The sequence below is a fragment of the Mauremys reevesii genome, linkage group 2 (assembly GCF_016161935.1).
Source record: "Mauremys reevesii isolate NIE-2019 linkage group 2, ASM1616193v1, whole genome shotgun sequence".
In the NCBI taxonomy this organism is placed as follows: Eukaryota; Metazoa; Chordata; order Testudines; family Geoemydidae; genus Mauremys; species Mauremys reevesii.
In genome coordinates, this window is record NC_052624.1 from 252324216 (window position 1) to 252341691 (window position 17476).

The 17476-nt window shown below is 40.6% G+C and overlaps 1 protein-coding gene across 4 annotated transcripts in view; it reads left to right on the top strand.

Annotated features, from left to right (window-relative positions):
* Positions 1-10: 10 nt before the first annotated feature.
* DCAF13 (DDB1 and CUL4 associated factor 13) overlaps positions 11-17476 on the top strand; it is a 37879-nt gene continuing 20413 nt past the window's right edge. The window contains exons 1-7 of one of the 4 annotated variants that reach the window (XM_039525819.1): positions 11-202; positions 5266-5465; positions 8491-8598; positions 9323-9412; positions 11362-11517; positions 12230-12307; positions 16344-16426. In XM_039525819.1, the coding sequence (XP_039381753.1) occupies positions 133-202; positions 5266-5465; positions 8491-8598; positions 9323-9412; positions 11362-11517; positions 12230-12307; positions 16344-16426 (785 nt within the window). In that variant the 5' untranslated portion in view covers positions 11-132. Of the gene's footprint in view, positions 203-261; positions 498-5265; positions 5466-8490; positions 8599-9322; positions 9413-11361; positions 11518-12229; positions 12308-16343; positions 16427-17476 lie in introns of those variants that run through there. The other 3 variants (XM_039525821.1, XM_039525822.1, XM_039525820.1) reach the window with 3 other exon arrangements.

Here is a 17476-nt window from a genome sequence, read left to right on the forward strand (position 1 = left end):
TTGGGGAGCGTGTCACGTGAGCCCCACGTTAGCTCTTCCGGTGGTTGGTGTGGCTGATGAGCGCTGGCTTGACCCGGAAGCGTGGCGGGCTGGTTCCGGTCTGTGCCGCCGTGAGGAGCGGCGCGCGGCGGGATGAGGGTGAAGGTGCTGAGCCGGAACCCCGATGATTACGTCCGCGAGACCAAGCAGGATCTCCAGCGCGGTGAGCGCGCGCGCGCGGGCAGGCGGGCGGTTGGGGAAATCTTCGGTCCGCGCGATGGACAGGGGCTTGAGCCGATCCTGGCGCAATGGCTGCGTGTGCCGGCCGGGTGCTGAGCCCCGTTCCCCGGGGCCCGCCTTGTGCTGGGGCCACCCGCCAGAGAAGGGGGAGCTTGGGCCTGGCAGGCTGGGCTAGGCGAGGGTCTGACCTGCGAGCCCCTTGGACTGGGCCGCGTGTGTGTACAGCGCCTGGCATAGCAGGGCCCGGGTCCCGGACGTGGCACCCTCCCAGGCTGCAAGTAAGTAATGATAGTACTGTCGGGGGGCGGGTGCAGTGCCAAACCGACCTCCCTACCCCCCTTATATGTTACGACCCCCTGCTGGTTTTGGCAGCAGCCCGGCCCCATTCGGCGCCGGGCTGGACTGTGCTTTGGCATCTGGTGTCATTGTCTATTTCAGGGGTCAGCAACCTTCCAGAAGTGGTGTGCCGAGTCTTCATTTATTCACTCTAATTTAAGGTTTAGTGTGCCAGTAATTTTAATTATCAGGAGTAGCCGTGTTAGTCTGGATCTGTAAAAGCAGCAAAGAGTCTTGTGGCACCTTATAGACTAACAGACGTTTTGGAGCATGAGCTTTCGTGGGTGAATACCCACTTCGTCGGATGCATGTAGTGGAAATCTCCAGGGGCAGGTATATATAAGCAAAATATGCCCCTGGAGATTTCCACTACATGCATCCGACGAAGTGGGTATTCACCCACGAAAGCTCATGCTCCAAAACATCTGTTAGTCTATAAGGTGCCACAAGACTCTTTGCTGCCAGTAATTTTAATGTTTGTAGAAGGTCTCTGTCTATAAGTCTATAATATATAACTAAACTATTGTTGTATGTAAAGTCAGTAAGGTTTTTTAAATGTTTAAGAAGTTTCATTTAAAATTTAAATTAAAATGCAGACCCCCTCTACCTCCCCCCCCCCCCCGAAACGGTGGCCAGGACCTGGACAGTGTGAGTGCCACTAAAATCAGCTCATGTGCCGCCTTTGGCATGTGTGCCATAGGTTGCCTACCCCTGGTCTAGTGCAAGTGATGGTGCCACGCTCCTTGCGCACCTCCAAGCCCCGCAATGCCTGAGGATGTTTGCACTCTTCTGTGGTTCTCCTTGTTGTCCTGTGTGAGCATTTCACACACTAATGAATTTACCATCTCAACACCTGAGTGAGACAGGGAGGTATTATTATGCAGGCTTTACAGATTAGTAAATGACACTCAGGGAGATTAAAGCCAACACCTACGAAAGTGTCTGCTGATTTTGGATATCTCAGTAACTTGGTGCCTGAGGCACCTATGGCCTGATATACAGAAATGCTTAGCACCTGCAGTTCCTATTGACTTCAGTCAGAGTTGAGAATGAAAATCAGATTCTTGATGTTTCAGATTGGATACTCAGACGTTGAGGAACATAAAATTAGTGTTCTCCTCTGCAAAGTCTGGTTTAAGTAATTTCCTTACCATGGCATAGAAAGTCTGTGTCAAAGCCTGGATTAGAAACTGGTTCTACTGGGTCCTGCCCAAGTACCTTCACCAGAACACACTACATTCCCTTTCTGCAGTCTGTGCCACAATCCATCGTTCAACTTACTCCCAACAAGAACTCATTCACCAATGAAACTGTGTTCTGAATGAGTCAGGGGTCTTATGGAAAAAATAGTTGTGATCATGGTATCATAATGCTAGTGAATAAGATATCAGAATTAAGGATGTGTATACTAGCTTAACTTTGACATTTCTGAACAGTTGAATGCTTCGCTTTACAGCATCAGTATTCTTTTAGTGTAGGGATATATTTTTCTATGAAATTTCCCAGGCTGAGTTTTCATCTTGTGCATTTATTTTTCTAGACAGGTGTATAATGTTCTGCATTACACAATGAGAAAAGGACTGCCTCTTTCTATATAAGGACATGCCCCAATAATGTATTGGGAATTGGGAATGCAGGGTTCTGTTTCTGACTCTTGATATGGATCATGATCTAGATGAGGTATTCAATAGGCGGCCCACAGGCCAAATCTGGACCACCAGATGTTTTGAATGGACCCTGAAATCTTTTCATTTACTTATTATTTATTACTATTTTTCTCTGGAGTCTGGACCTTGACTATACCTTGACCAAGAAATTCGGACATTGACAAAAATAATTGGCTACCCTGAGGTTAAAGGAAGGGTCTGGGAGTTATGACTCCAGCCTGCTACTTATTTTTCAGTGATGTTTTGCCCTTATGTAGCGCTTGTTCATCTGTGGATCCAATGGCATCTAGTAAAGATGGGTGTGTCAGAATATTACCATATTACAGACAGTCTCGTCCTGGTCAGATTTGACACATTCTTTTTGAGAGACGCTGTGAACGTGGTCTAATGTAGGGGTTCTAAACCTTTTTATTTCTGAGGCCCTGCCAACATGCTATAAAAACTCCATTGCCCACCTGTGCCGCCACAACTGGTTTTCTGCATGTAATACTCCTGTGGGAATTCTTCACCACTGTGCATGCGCAGAATTTGTCCCCACAGGTTTCTTTGCTTCCCCGCAGAAAAATGACTTTCTGATGGGGAAGCAAAGGCAAGCTACAAAAGCGGTCATGTGACCCTCCCTAGCAGTATTATTTTGGGTGCCCAGGGCAGCAGACAGAGAAGTTAATCACTGTGGGGCAGGGGACAGGACTGGGGAAGACCCAGCTGGTGGCGCCTACCCAGCACCAAGCTCAGTTGCTAGTCCTGGCTGGGCTGAGGAGGATCTGACTTCCTTTTCCCCTGCGTGGCACTCAGGGCTGTGTCAGACCCACCCCCAATTTCTCCCCCGGCTGTAGGAAGCTCTGTAACTCCACCCCCCTGCACTTCCTGCACCCATCGCTCCTCAGCTGCAGGGGGAGAGATCACTGTACAGGGAGCTGCTCTCCTATCCGCCCAACCACCATGCATCCAGACCCTCCTGCCAAGCCTAACTCTCCCCCCCCCTCCCCCACACAGAACCTCCCTGATGAGCCTCACTTCCACTGCACCTGGACCACCCTGACAAGGCACCTGTACCTGGATCCACACCCTACCGAGCCCTGACCAGCTGCACCTGGACCCCCCTGCAGAGTCCCATTATTATTGCACCCAGAACCCCCCAACAAACCCCTGTGCATTCAGCTCGCTCCCCCACTGAGCCGCCCACACACAGATTGCCCCACACAGAACCCTCTTAACTCACACCTAGATTCCCCCCACACTAAGCCCTTTCACACTTGCTGAGCCTGCCTGCCCGCACCTGGCACAGAGGGGCAGGACCCTGAGGTGTTCTGGGGCAGGCCTGGTTCTTACGCTGTGTCAGGTTAGGTGTAGCCTCACTGCTGAGTCAGTGTCCCGGGGGAGCTGCACAGTGATCTCCCACCTCTGTGCAGCCAGTGGCCTGTGCTCCCCAATTCCATGCTAGAGCCTCTGCATTTATTTGACAAAATTTGCAGAATTTTAAAATATTGTGTTCAGAATTTGTAATTTTTTGGCACAAAATGCCCTCAGGAGTAATATAAAAGTCATTAAGGGGTAGCAAGGAGGGCAGTTGCCCAGAACCCCACACCACAGGATGCCACATGAAGCTAAGTTGCTTGGGCTTCTGCTTCACCCCCAGGTGGCGGGGTCCAGGGCTTCAGCCCTACATGGCAGGGGCTTTCTGCCCTGGGCCCCAGCGAGTCTAACACAGGTCCTGCTTGGCAGACTGCAGAAACCTGCTCGTGGACCCCCAGGGAGCCCCGGACCCCTGGTTGAAAATAACTGGTCTAGTGGATGAGATTTGGGTCTTCCACTTTATATTCTATTTGTATGATTTTTCCCAGCTTTGTCAGATATGAATGTATGCAAACTCTTTGCCCCTCAGTTATCTCATTTGTATAATAGGGTAAGGAAGAAACTAAGTCTCATAATGTAGGGATATGGTACCTTGCTCAGTAATAAGTGTTACGAAATGCAGGGAAATGTTGTTGTTCTTTGGAAGAGGTTGGGGTAGAACTCATGGTCTCCTACCTTAACTAGACCAGAGGCTATTTTGGTTGTGCTGAAGATGAGGTCTCATAGGCTATGTCTACACTACACTACACTACCGTAAGTTGACCTATGCTATGCACCTCCAGCTATGTGAATAATGTAGCTGGAGTTGACATACGTTAGGTCAAGTTACCACGGGGTCTCTCCCATCGACTTACCTTACTCTTCTTGTTGGGGGTAGAGTACAGGGGTCGACTGGAAAGCGATCTGCGATCTGTTGTTTATCTGGCGGGTCTTCACTAGACCCACTAAATCAACCACCTGTGGATCGATCTCAAAGCGTCGATCCCGGCTGTAGTGTAGGCATAGCCATAGGTATTTAGAACCACAACTAGCCTTTAGATGGCTAGAGTTGTGGTTATATAGTGGTGTGTGTGTGTATTAACAACACATGATATTTAGTTCTTGCTGCAGATAGCATGAAAATTATTAATCCCTTATTCTTGTGGGTGGGAAGGGAAGGACTGAAAACCACAACAGCGTGGAAGAAACAAAATAATTACAAAATATCCTTGTCCATTGGTATTCTCAATACTGGCTTTGTTTTTGGTTCTTTGAGCAGGTAATGTCTCTTGACAATCAAGAGCCTTTTAACTTTCAGTTCCTAGCCTGCTTACATGACTAGCATAAATCCAATGTTTAGTTAAATTATGGGCATTTGAATTTCAGCTCTTTTTGAAATATAAGACAAATGTTGATAGCTAGAAGTCTAATGTAAAAGTAAAATCTTTTAAACATTACTTGACACTGTCCTTTTAACTTCTTAATTTAAAAAAAGCTAGTAGGACTAACTCTAAACTTAAACATTTCAGTAGCAGGTGATCCTACAGGTCACTTTGCAGTTATCAACGTGACAGAAATTCCAGTGTTGCAGGAAAATGTATTGTTTCCAGAATGGTAGGGAAAAATCAAAGGGGACTTTATCTTAATTCAACCTAACTTGCACCACAGAGGATGTCATGGGTTCTTACGATTATCCATCTTATTCCAGTTCCAAGAAACTATGATCCTGCATTGCATCCGTTTGAGGTTCCACGAGAGTATATGCGAGCCCTGAATGCAACAAAATTAGAACGCGTGTTTGCAAAACCTTTTCTTGCTTCACTGGATGGTCACAGGGATGGAGTTAATTGTATGGCTAAGCATCCACAGAGTTTATCTACAGTACTTTCTGGGGCCTGTGATGGAGAGGTAAGTGAATTTGCGCGTGTGCGTGCGCGCACACACACACACACACCCGAATAAAATCTTTTTTTTTTTAAATATATTTTGTATATAAGAATGGCCATACTGGGTCAGACCAGTGGTCCATCTAGCCCGGTATCCTGTCTTCCAACCGTGGCCAGTGCCAGATGCTTCAGAGGAATGTACAGAACAGGGCATTAAAGAATGATCCATCCCCTGTTGTTTAGTTCCAGCTTCGGTCAGTCAGAAGTTTAGGGATACCCAGAGCATGGGGTTTCCTCCCCGACCAGTCTGACTAATACCCATTGATGGACCTGGTATGAACTTATCTACTTCTTTTTTGAACCTAGTTATATCTTTGGCCCTCACAACATCCTCTGGCAACAAGTCCCACAGGTTGACTGTGTGTTGTGCGAAGAAGTACTTTTGTTTGTTTTAAACCTGTTTAATTGAGTGACCCCTGGTTCTTGTGTTATGTGAAAAAGCGAATAACACTTCCTTACTCGCTTACTCCAAAATCATGTCTGGTGTGTAGACTTCTACCATATCCTGCCTAAGTCATCTCTTTTCTAAACTGAACATTCCCAGTCTTTTTAATCTCTCCTCATTTGGAAGCTGTTCCGTACCCCTAATTGTTTTTGTGCCCCTTTCTGTACTTTTTCTATTTCTAATATCTCTTTTGAGATGGGGCAACCAGAACTGCACACTGTGTTCCAGGTGTGGGCGTACCATGGATTTATATAATGGCATTATAATATTTACTGTCTTATCTGTCCCTTTCCTACTGGTTCCTAACATTGTTAGCTTTTTTCACTGTCTCTGCACATTGAGTGGTTGTTGAGAGAACTATCCACAATGACTCTAAGATCTCTTTTTGAGCGGTAACTGCTAATTTAGACCCCATCATTTTGTATGAATAGCTGGAATTATATTTTCCAATGTGCATTACTTTGCATTTATCAGCATTGAATTTCATCTGCCGTTTTGTTGCCCAGTCACCCAGTTTTGTGAGATCCTTTTATAGCTCTTTGCAGTCTACTTGGGACTTAACTATCTTGAGTAGTTTTGTATCATCTGCAAATTTTGCCACCTCACTGTTTACCTCTTTTTCCAGATCATTTATGAATATATTGAACAACACTGATCCCAGGCCAGATCCTTGGGGGACCCTGCTATTTACCTCTCTCCACTGTGAAAACTGACCATTTATTCCCACCCTTTGTTCCCTATCTTTTAAACAATTATTGATCCATGAAAGGATCTTCCCGCATATCTCATGACCGCTTACTTTGCTTAAGAGCCTTTGGTGAGGGACCTTGTCAAAATCTTTTTGAAAGTCCAAGCACACTGTATCGATTGGATCATCCTTGTCCACATGTTAGTTGACCTCCTTTGAAAATTCTAATTGATTGAGGCATGATTTCCCTTTACAAAAGCTGTATTGACTCTTCCCCAACGTATTGTGTTTATCTGTGTGTCTGATTATTCTGTTCTTTACCATAAACTCAATCACTTTGCCTGGTAATGAAGTTAGGTTTACTGGCCTGTAATTACCAGGGTCGCCTCTGTCGCCTTTTTTAAAAATTGACATTACATTAGCTATCCTCCCGTCATCTGGTACAGAGGCTGATTTAAGTGATAGGTTACATGCCACAGTTAGCTCTGCAATTTCATATTTGTTCTTTTTTGGCCTGCCTAATTATACTTTTACACTTGACTTGCCAGAGTTTCTTTCAATTTTCCCTGGTAGAATTTGACTTCTGTATTTTTGTCCTGTGCCTTTGTTCACAGCTGTCATTTTTAAGCTTCTGCATAGAGCAGGCAATCTATCCATTACTGTTCTTGTAGCACAAAACTTAAATATGACTGTCTATTTTTGTATTGTTATAAGTAGCAAATAAGACTACTGTGATAATTAGAAACAATTACAGAATAAACACCTCATTTTCCATCCCACCCCACTTGATTTACTTTGTGCACAGTGTTGTAATTGTTTCCTTTGATGGTCATTCATTTTCCACTATTTGTGGGTATTATATACACAATTATTGGGGAACACATTTTAGAAAAAGGGGAGGGAAATGAGTTGGAACCATGGGAATAAATGTATAGGAAACATTTCAGGACTCAACGTTGTAGAATGGAAGAGGTCTTGCGCATTAACACAAAATAAAATATATAAAATCTAAGTACATTTTTATTATTCATTTCAGTTGGATTCTGAAAAAGCCTGAAACAGAAATATTTATTCGAGATAAACAGATATTGGAGATGTAATCAGAAAATGCTGACTTAATATGTTCACTATGAAACTGTACAAGTGCAAAAGTATTGTTGTTTCCCAATAAGCCGTGAAAGAACATTTGAAATGAAATGAAATTTTTGCGTTGGATCCAAAGATTATTCTCTTAGTTTTCTCATTTTATAAGCTGTCTCTACTTTTTTCTCAGAAACAAATTTTCTGCATATTCTCTTCTTTTGTGTAATTTTATGTATCTGAAGGCAGTGGAAAAGTCCCAGCGGTACCTGAATTCCAGAAGTTACAACTACTATGTTGAAGTGTGGCTATATAAGGAGCTAGATCATTGGTGGCTCACAGTGAAATTTCTAAAAACTTGTTTGTGGACAGTGAGATATTACAACTTTTTTAAAATATCATGAACTCTTGGATAGGAACAATGCTATACAGTAAATCCTTACACTGCACTTTCTATGGTCCCTATCTTGTAAGCAGGTGTACTCATGTGGAGCAGCTTTCAGTATTGGGTTTGTAAAATTGAATTCTTGCTAGTGGTAGCAGTGACACTCACTTCAATAAAGAATTTTTTAAAAAATATAAAGGAAATGTGATTGTAAGCCCACAAAAAATAGACATGGATATTCAGGGGAAAGTTTGTTTCAAACTCATTGGAATGCATTGTCTAAAACTAGCTAGATTTCAGACTGATGGTGCCATTTGACATGACTTTTCATGACATCTTACAGCTAGAAAACTGCTAAATGGAAAAATGTTTTGGTATGCTTTTAACAGGTTAAAATTTGGAACTTGACCAAACGAGAATGCATCCGTACTTTACAAGCGCATGAGGGCTTTGTACGAGGGATATGTACCCGCTTTTGTGGTACCTCTTTCTTCACCGTAAGTATAATGTTGGTATGACATGTAGAGTGTACTTCCACATTGATTTTCCAATCAGAAACTTATTGTAATCATTTGGTGAGCTTCTCTATGGTAGAATGTTTAAAATGTCAGTAGTATTTAGGAATAATGTCCACTAAACTCCATTTATATTGCAAACCTAGCCTTTTCTGTTTCTTGTTAACCAAGACTAGAAATTTTCTGGTGTTCTCCCTTTAATAAGGGCAACTCAATTAATTTGAGTATGTTATTTTACATACTGGTTTTGATGGTAAACTGTGTTAATTGAAAGACGTGAATAGTTACTATGATTCAAGATGGTTTCAGATGAGTAATTAAAGTCAAAGTTCTGTCAGTAAAACATCCTTTCATTGTCACTTTATATCAAGTATAATGGGTTCAAGTGCACATAAACTGCCTGTGATAAAATATCAGTGTTTGGTGTTCAAATGAAAACAGGACTTACATCTAACAGTGAAAAGAATGAAGTAGGGAGAACAGAATGAGTTGATGGGTCCTCTTGTTAACAAAAATCTTGTATGTCCATCTACCGACAATGGAACGTGTATCCACTGCTCTGAAGTAGACACTAGATAAGTGTCATGAGAAGGAAAAAAATGGTTCGGGTAGTTGCATAACATAGGAGCTTGAATCTTGTAAATAGAATAAATGTATGTTAAATACTGAAAGAGCTAGCTGTATACATTTTCTCCAATACTTCTAGGTTGGTGATGATAAAACTGTGAAGCACTGGAAAATGGAAGGCCCAGGATATGGGGGAGAAGAAGAACCACTGCATACAATTCTTGGAAAGGTATTAAAAGTTTAGTTTTGGTTTCACACTTCTATTTTCTTGTTACTACGTAGGTTACTTAAGCATCGACTAGTGGGGCGGAAGCTGATTGATTGTGGGTCTGGGATTTACATTTCTGCATTTTCTCCTGGGAATGTTTTATATTTTTCAAAGACTCAAAAAGTTATAGCCGGAAGCCTGCTAAACAACCAGTGGGGCCACTGGACGATTGAGGTTCTAAAATAGCACTCAAGGAGGATATGGCCATTGTGGAGAAACTAAATGAATTCTTTGTATCGGTCTTCATGGTTGAAGATGTGAGGGATATTCCCAAACCTGAGCCATTCTTTTTAGGTGACAGATCTGAGGAACTGTCCCAGATTGAGGTATCATTAGAGGAGGTTTTGGAACAAATTAATAAATTAAACAGCAATTGGGGGTATGGAACAGCTTCCGTATGAGGAGAGAGTAATAAAACTGGGATTTTTCAGCTTGGAAAAGAGATGGTTAAGGGGAGACATGATTGAGGTCTATAAAATCATGACTGGTGTAGAGAAAGTAGATAAGGAAGTGTTGTTATTTACTACTTCTCATAACGCAAGAACTAGGGGTCACCAAATGAAATTAATAGGCAACAGGTTTAAAACAAATAAAAGGAAGTGTTTCCTCACTCGAAACACAGTCAACCTGTGGAACTCCTTGCCAGAGGATGTTATGAAGGCCAATACCATAACAGAGTTCAAAAAAGAACTAGATAAATTCATAGGTCCATTCTGTTTGCCAGAAGCTGGGAATGAGCAATGGGATGGATCACTTGAAGATTGCATGTTCTCTTCATTCCCTATGGGGCACCTGGCACTGGCCACTGTTGGGAGACAGGATACTGGGCTAGATGGACCTTTGGTCTGACCAAGTAGGGCCCTTCTTATGTATGTGTGGAGGGGAGTTAGGTTAGAGGTGACTCTTGAGATATATCTCTAGTTAACATCACTGTGAAGACAAGCCCTTAAAGTGCTCCATCTGTTTGGCTTATCAAAAAGATTGAGAGATTACTTGAATACAGTGTATAAGTACCTTCATGGGGAGAAAATACTGATACTAAAGGGATCTTTATTCTAACAGAGAGAGGCATAGCAAGAACTGGTGGGTGTGAACTGAAGCCAGAGAAATTCGAATTAGGACAGATTTTTAACTGTGAGGGTGGTTAACCATTAGAACAAACTACCTATGCAAGTGGTGGATTCTCCATCTCTTGATGTCATTTTATTGACTGGATGCCTTAGTCAAATACAAGTTATTCTTTAGTTAGATGGAAGTTATTGGGCTCAATATTGGGTTAACTGGGTGAAATTATCATAGGTCGTTATATAAGAGATCAGACTATATGATGTGGTTCCTTCTGGCCTGCAGCCATGAGATGCCAAAAAAAAAAAAATGGTTTTTATGGCATCCTCTACCACAGTGCACATGTTTTGGTGGGTTATCTTTGTATGTGAGCTAGAGAGAGATTTTAAAATGAACTATGGGTACAGACATAAGGAAAATTGCTAACAAGATTCATCTATACACTTTTGTGTAACATATGGGACCTATTTGACTGCCTCTGGAAATATATTAAACATTTTTAAGGGTTTCTTTTGTGTGTGTGTGTGTGTGTGTAGGTTATATTACCACACTTTTTAATATGTTGTACTTCAAATTAAAATGTTCAGTCAGACTGGTGACCACTTAATACAGGTTTCACTATAAATATAATCAATGAAAGTTTACAAAGAAGAACTTGCAAATAGAAAATTAAAGGCTACAATAGTCTTAAAATAGCTAAATGTGAAAGACTACAACATGTTAACTGCTCAGCAGGGGATGACAATTTGGTCATCAGTAATTTAAATAATGTAACAACTTGAAAAACTTGTTGTTATACAAAGTGGAATTGATCATTCCTGTAACTATTTTTTTTGCCTTTAAAGACAGTGTACACAGGCATTGATCACCATTGGAAGGAAGCTGTATTTGCAACTTGTGGGCATCAAATAGACATCTGGGATGAACAAAGGAACAGTCCCATATGCTCTTTGACATGGGGTGTTGATAGCATCAGCAGCGTTAAATTTAATCCAATTGAGGTAATGCGTTCTTTATACATACTATATGTCAATATTTTATTTGATCAGTACGAGGATTAAATCATATTAACATTCAGAGATTCATATGAAACTCTCCAACTGTTTGTTGCAACTATAAATTTCCAAAACAGTACTTTTAACACCTGTTATAGCTTTTTTTTTTTATTTGATTTAAAGTGGTGATGTTGCTTCAGTAGATAATACTAAAGATAGTCTTTTGTATACATACTAAATCAATGACCAACATCGTGTTGAGGGGAATTTTGGATGTACTGTCCTTTACATTAGCTGGTGAATATGTGAGAGAATTACCACTTCACAAGTGGGGAAAAATGGATTGGTTCTGATTTCTGTTTGGCAAAAACAAAGCTATTTCTGAGAGAAGCCCTCGGATTGACTGTTCAGCTGTAAATAAAGAACAGTGAACCCGTTGACTAATGGTTAAAGCAAATAGAACACATTTGACACCAACATTTTGTTTTGTCAAAGGAGGTTCAAGATCATGTTCCTGTTCTATGATTGCTTTTCTTCAAACGATTTTCTTAAAATTTTAAGAGTCATTTATTGGAAAAAAGTGTCTCTGTCTGTACTTAAGTTAGCAAAATAGTTGCTTAAATATTTAGTGTAAAATATATACTCAGTGTCCAATTTTTTTTTTGTTTTCATAACTTTAGAAGGTGTTACCTGATATAATGGCATGATTATTTTTTAGACGCATCTTTTAGGAAGCTGTGCTTCAGACAGAAATATTGTGCTGTATGACATGAGGCAATCAACTCCATTAAAGAAGGTAACTTTTTGTTTTCTTGCTGTTTTAATGATTTGTTCATAAAATGTTGCTCTATTACCAAAACTGCTAATCAACACTTAAGTAGCATGTTAGCATGGAGAGGCCCCAGACAGTTTAAAGTTAGTCCCTGACATACTAAGCGTTGGGGATTTTGGACCAAAGTGGGAGTTCTGTGAGTGTCACCTCTTTAATTTAGACTAATCTGGGGTGTAAATTTTTGTGATTTAAGCCATGCAAAGGGATTAAAAAGGGCCCTCTTTTCATTTCAAATTGACTGTCATACTCTCTCTGTAAATCATTGTGAATGATGTCAGACTGGACATAAGAGTCTTAAAGCTTGTCTACAGTACCCGCTGGATTGGTGGACAGCGATCAATCCAGCAGGGGTCAATTTATCGCGTCTACTATAGACGCGATAAATCGACTGCTGAGTGCTCTCCCGTCGACTCCAGTACTCCACCAGAATGAGAAGAGCAAGCGGAGTCGACGTCAGCTGTCGACTTACTGCAGTAAAGACACTGCAGTAAGTAGATCTAAATACGTCGATTTCAACTATGCTATTGCATAGCTGAAGTTGTGTATATTAGATCGACCCCGCCCGGTATGGTAGAGAAGCCCTTAGTTGTGTTCATTTATTGTAGTGCTCCGACACATGTGATGTTTTTTCTTGCAAGAGGGGGAGACAAAGTAATTTTTTTAACTCTTAAAAGATTTTCACTCAGAAAAGGAGATCCAGTTTGGGCTGTGCTGAAAAATTGAGCTTACACATATTTACAAATGGAAATGACACATTTTTCTTGAGCTTTCTTGAGTTAAATGGTATGATTGATACATTTCTAGTTAAAACTGAATAAATACTTTGTCGAATAACATTTATAGTTATATAAATTATTTTATACACAACATGTGAGTTGTCACTTGCCTTCACAAAAACATTTTAGGCCAGGGGTCGGCAACCTTTCAGAAGTGGTGTGCTGAGTCTTCATTTATTCACTCTTATTTAAAGTTTCGCGTGCCAGTAATATATCTTAACATTTTTAAAAGGTCTCTTTCTATAAGTCTATAATATATAACTAAACTGTTGTTGTATGTAAAATAAATAAGGTTTTTAAAATGTTTAAGAAGCTTCATTTAAAATTAAATTAAAATGCAGAGCCCTCAGGATCGGTGGCCAGGACCCCGACAGTGTCAGTGCGACTGAAAATCAGCTCACGTGCCATAGTTTGCATACCCCTGTTTTAGGCAAACCATTAAATGTAAGATAATTCATAGCTGAGTATTTATGAACCAATAATGTGGTTATTGAGTTCAAGGACTGACTCAGCTTGATGACATTTTTGCTTCTATGGGAGCGCAGTGTTCTGGCTATTTGTTATGCACTTAGAGTCCCTATGGTATATTATGCAGTCTGTCCCCACAAAAAAAATCTGTCATTGATGTGAGTGGGAGCCTTGTCTGGGGAAACAAGCACAGAATGATCAGTAGATCCTCAGTGATGATCCAAAATAATCTGCCTAGAAAGTCCTAACAGAACAGTATATCTGCTCTTTGATTTAAAATAAATTAATTGATTTTAAAAAATCCTGACAGAAGCATAGGTCTCTTGTAAGAGAATGGAAATACTTCAAGATTTTTAGTATGTAAGAAAGTGCTTTCAGTGGGAGGCAGCTATAGCTCTACATTCACTCTATTCCAAGCCATCATTATTGTTTATTTTTCATACTTAAAATAAGTTCTTTTTCCTGGTAGTATTACACCTCTACCCCGTTGTAACGCCACCCGATATAACACGAATTCGGATATAATGCGGTAAAGCAGCGCTCCGGCGGGGCGGGGCTGGGCTGTGTACTCCGGCAGATCAAAGCAAGTTCGATATAATGCGGTTTCACCTATAACGCAGGGGGTTGGACTAGATGACCTCCTGAGGTCCCTTTCAAACCTGATATTCTATGATAAGAGCTCTGTGTGGCTTAACTATTTTAGCAATAGTAAATATAAAACTATGATAGGAGGTAAAATTAAAAAAACTCCACCACAAAATCCTGGCTTGCAGATGAGTAGCTTTTAAAGCAATTATGATGAGGTGCTGTTTTCTTATAGAAAAGCAGTTTTAAAAAAAAATGGAATTCAAAACTAGAAGCATTGCTGCTGAAGAAAGATAAATGGTACTTTGATGATACAATGCAAGAATATCTGGAAGTCTTTGAAAACGATTTATTTTTAAGAGAAATAATCAGTAGAAAAATCTGTGCTATGTTTAAAACAAAGTGGCTGTGAATGGGTGAACTCCTCGCCTGATTATCAGACAAAGATGCCAGATTTCCTGCGCTGGTGCCTGGAGCCGGCCCTGGCTGTAGTGACTGTGTAAAAAAATCACATCCACAGTAACTCAAATCTCTTCAAGCCCCAAACTGATTTCTACAGCTGCTGTCAGGCATAATATTAGATATGTATGGTAACATTATTTGTTCAGTTGGTGTTTTTACTTGGAAAAATGTAGAATGATGCCATGTATGAAACAGTGGACTCAAGATATACTAGACATTCAGTTGGAAAAGAACTATAAAGAAACAAGAGGCCAAGGCATAGACTTTGACCAAATCTGGCTCCTTTTGAGAGGGAGTTACCCATACTAAGACCCAAATCGAAACCAACAAATGCTTAGCCACTTCTGATTCACCAGTAATACCAAATAGTTACTTTTTTACCAAAATTTAAATTTAGAATATTGATCATATATGTAATAAAAATTGGCTATACATTTATTTTTGTGGCTTTGGTGTAAGCCAGGCAGTATTCACTTACTGTTAACTAGCTAAAAAGACCCTGAAATTTTCATCCACCTGTAATAAGTTGAGAGAGAGAGAGAGAGTTGAATAGAATAAAGATTAAATACAAAACTTTGACTAGGATTAGAGTTGACCCACTGAGTTGTGGCCATTCTGTTTGAATTGCTCACTTATTAATAACTTCCGTGTAGTTATCCATCTAATATGTGGCAGGAAGAATCACTGTGGGCAAATAACTCTCTTGATATGGTGGTTGGAAGCTCCTCCAAGCCTCAGCAGAGACCAGAGCTAACTCTGATACTAGATGACAGATGACTCTTTTTTTTTCTCCTCCCTCAACAATTCCCCAGCTGTCTTTACACTTGCAGGACTCCACTTCAGGGTGGGAGAATAGAACATGGCTTCCGAATTGGCTATCAGCAAAATGTGTGGGTTGTCTTACGAGGGTAGTTGTCAGCTCCATCTCTACTACTTTAAGATGAAGCTGGTCTCTTCTGTGGCCATCTGGTTTTCACAAGCTCAGGATGCAAAATTTCTGACACATGAAGCAACTTACTGCCAGTGGTACAGGTCCGATTTTTACTTAGTATATCTACGGTATTATACTAACTGCACCGTCCCAAAAACTGCTAGGCACTTCTCAAAGCAGACAAGATATCATCTTGGCCTGAGGAATTAATGAACAATAATTTCTGACATAGTAAGAAGATAACTGGGGTGAGGAGTAGTTGCAGAAAGGACAGGGGCAGTATTAATTTTATGTGATTACTTAGCAAAGACTAATCCATTTAATCATCCATTAAAGATGTCTTAAAGAAATAAATATATTGAATAGATAATAGATTTGAAAGGTTCCTGTTGGTATTGTGGAAGAAATGGGCCTGCAGGGGAGATTTAAAAGTAGCTTGGTGGACCAGCTAAGGTATGGTATTTCCTGGGTAGAGGGTAGCATGGCATGGCATAAAGCCCTTGTTACATGACATGTCTCTACAGAGACCTTAATTGCAGCATAATCTGAAGGAAAGACCTCATAATTTGGGACAGGAAGTCCTGAGTCCTAATCCTTGCACTGCTACTGAAATGCTCTGTGGCCTTGGGTATGTCACTTCACCCTTCTGCCTCAGTTTCTGCATCTGTAGAATGGAGTTGTTTACCTGCTTCCCAGAGGTGTTGGGAGATTTGATGTGTGTGGAGAATGGCCACTATTTATTACTTATAACAATGTAGTAACATGTAACTTTCTTCAGGTTATCTTGGACATGAGGACAAATACACTTTGTTGGAACCCCATGGAAGCTTTTATTTTCACTTCAGCAAATGAGGACCACAAGTAAGCATGATCTCACTTTTTGGTGATCCCTGTTAGTTTATTTACCTAAATCTTCTTATTTTTATAAAATCTCTTCACATTTTATGTTTGAGTCACTTAAGTAAATGACTAATTGGATATAAAACTTGTATTAAGTAGCATACCACTCTTTCCACATGACTCAATAGCTGGAATTAATACATTGTCTTTTACTAAAAATTAGCCACCATTTTGTTCGCTAAGGGCCTAGTGAAGCAGTCCTTATTTAGCTTTAAAGTCAGTGAGATTGTTGAAAGACTGCATGATTTGTCCCCTGCCTTTGCAAGACCAAAAGATAGTGCTACTACGGAGGGCTGTAGTACTATGTACCCACCAGCTACTGTTGTACTCTAAACTTGCTTTCTCAAACTAAATCCACTGTTCATATATTTACAAGGTCTGTCTGTCCTTGATATGCCTGTGTAACTTATCTGCACTGAAAGTTATGCATGATCATCAAAATCAGAGTAACTATTTCTGTAGGAGAAGGAAATGGGAATATAAGATGACAGCTCTTCGGTCACCATTTTAGCTCACAATAAGAAAAAGTGAATTGATGTAAGTGTAACCTACAGTGGCACTTGGAAATTAAACACCATTGATCCAGCCACCAGCGCAATGAAAGTGCTTATTTACTTGCCAGCTATCATGAGTCCTGGCATAGTGTGCTAATCAGCTATTTTGGCATGAACATTTCAAAAAAAAAAAAAAAAGCCTCTTGATTTTTTTTTTCCACAAAAGGTTTTAGTACTTATGCTTTGCTAGCTCTTCCTGTCTCCTAAAGCACTTTTTTTTTTTTTTTTTTTAAATTTTTGGATGGCATTGGCCACTTGAACAGTCAACTTAATGTTGGAAAAAAAGCCTTCTCTCTCTCTAATGGTGTTTAAACCCAGAAGCACTCAAGATGCTCTTCGTACCTTTCTTTCCAAGGAGCCAGTGGTCCAAAAACAGAGATCACCACTTTATTCTAGAATACATTAATATAGTGACTCTTCTTGAGGATACTTTTCCAAAGAACTGGTAACTGGCCAT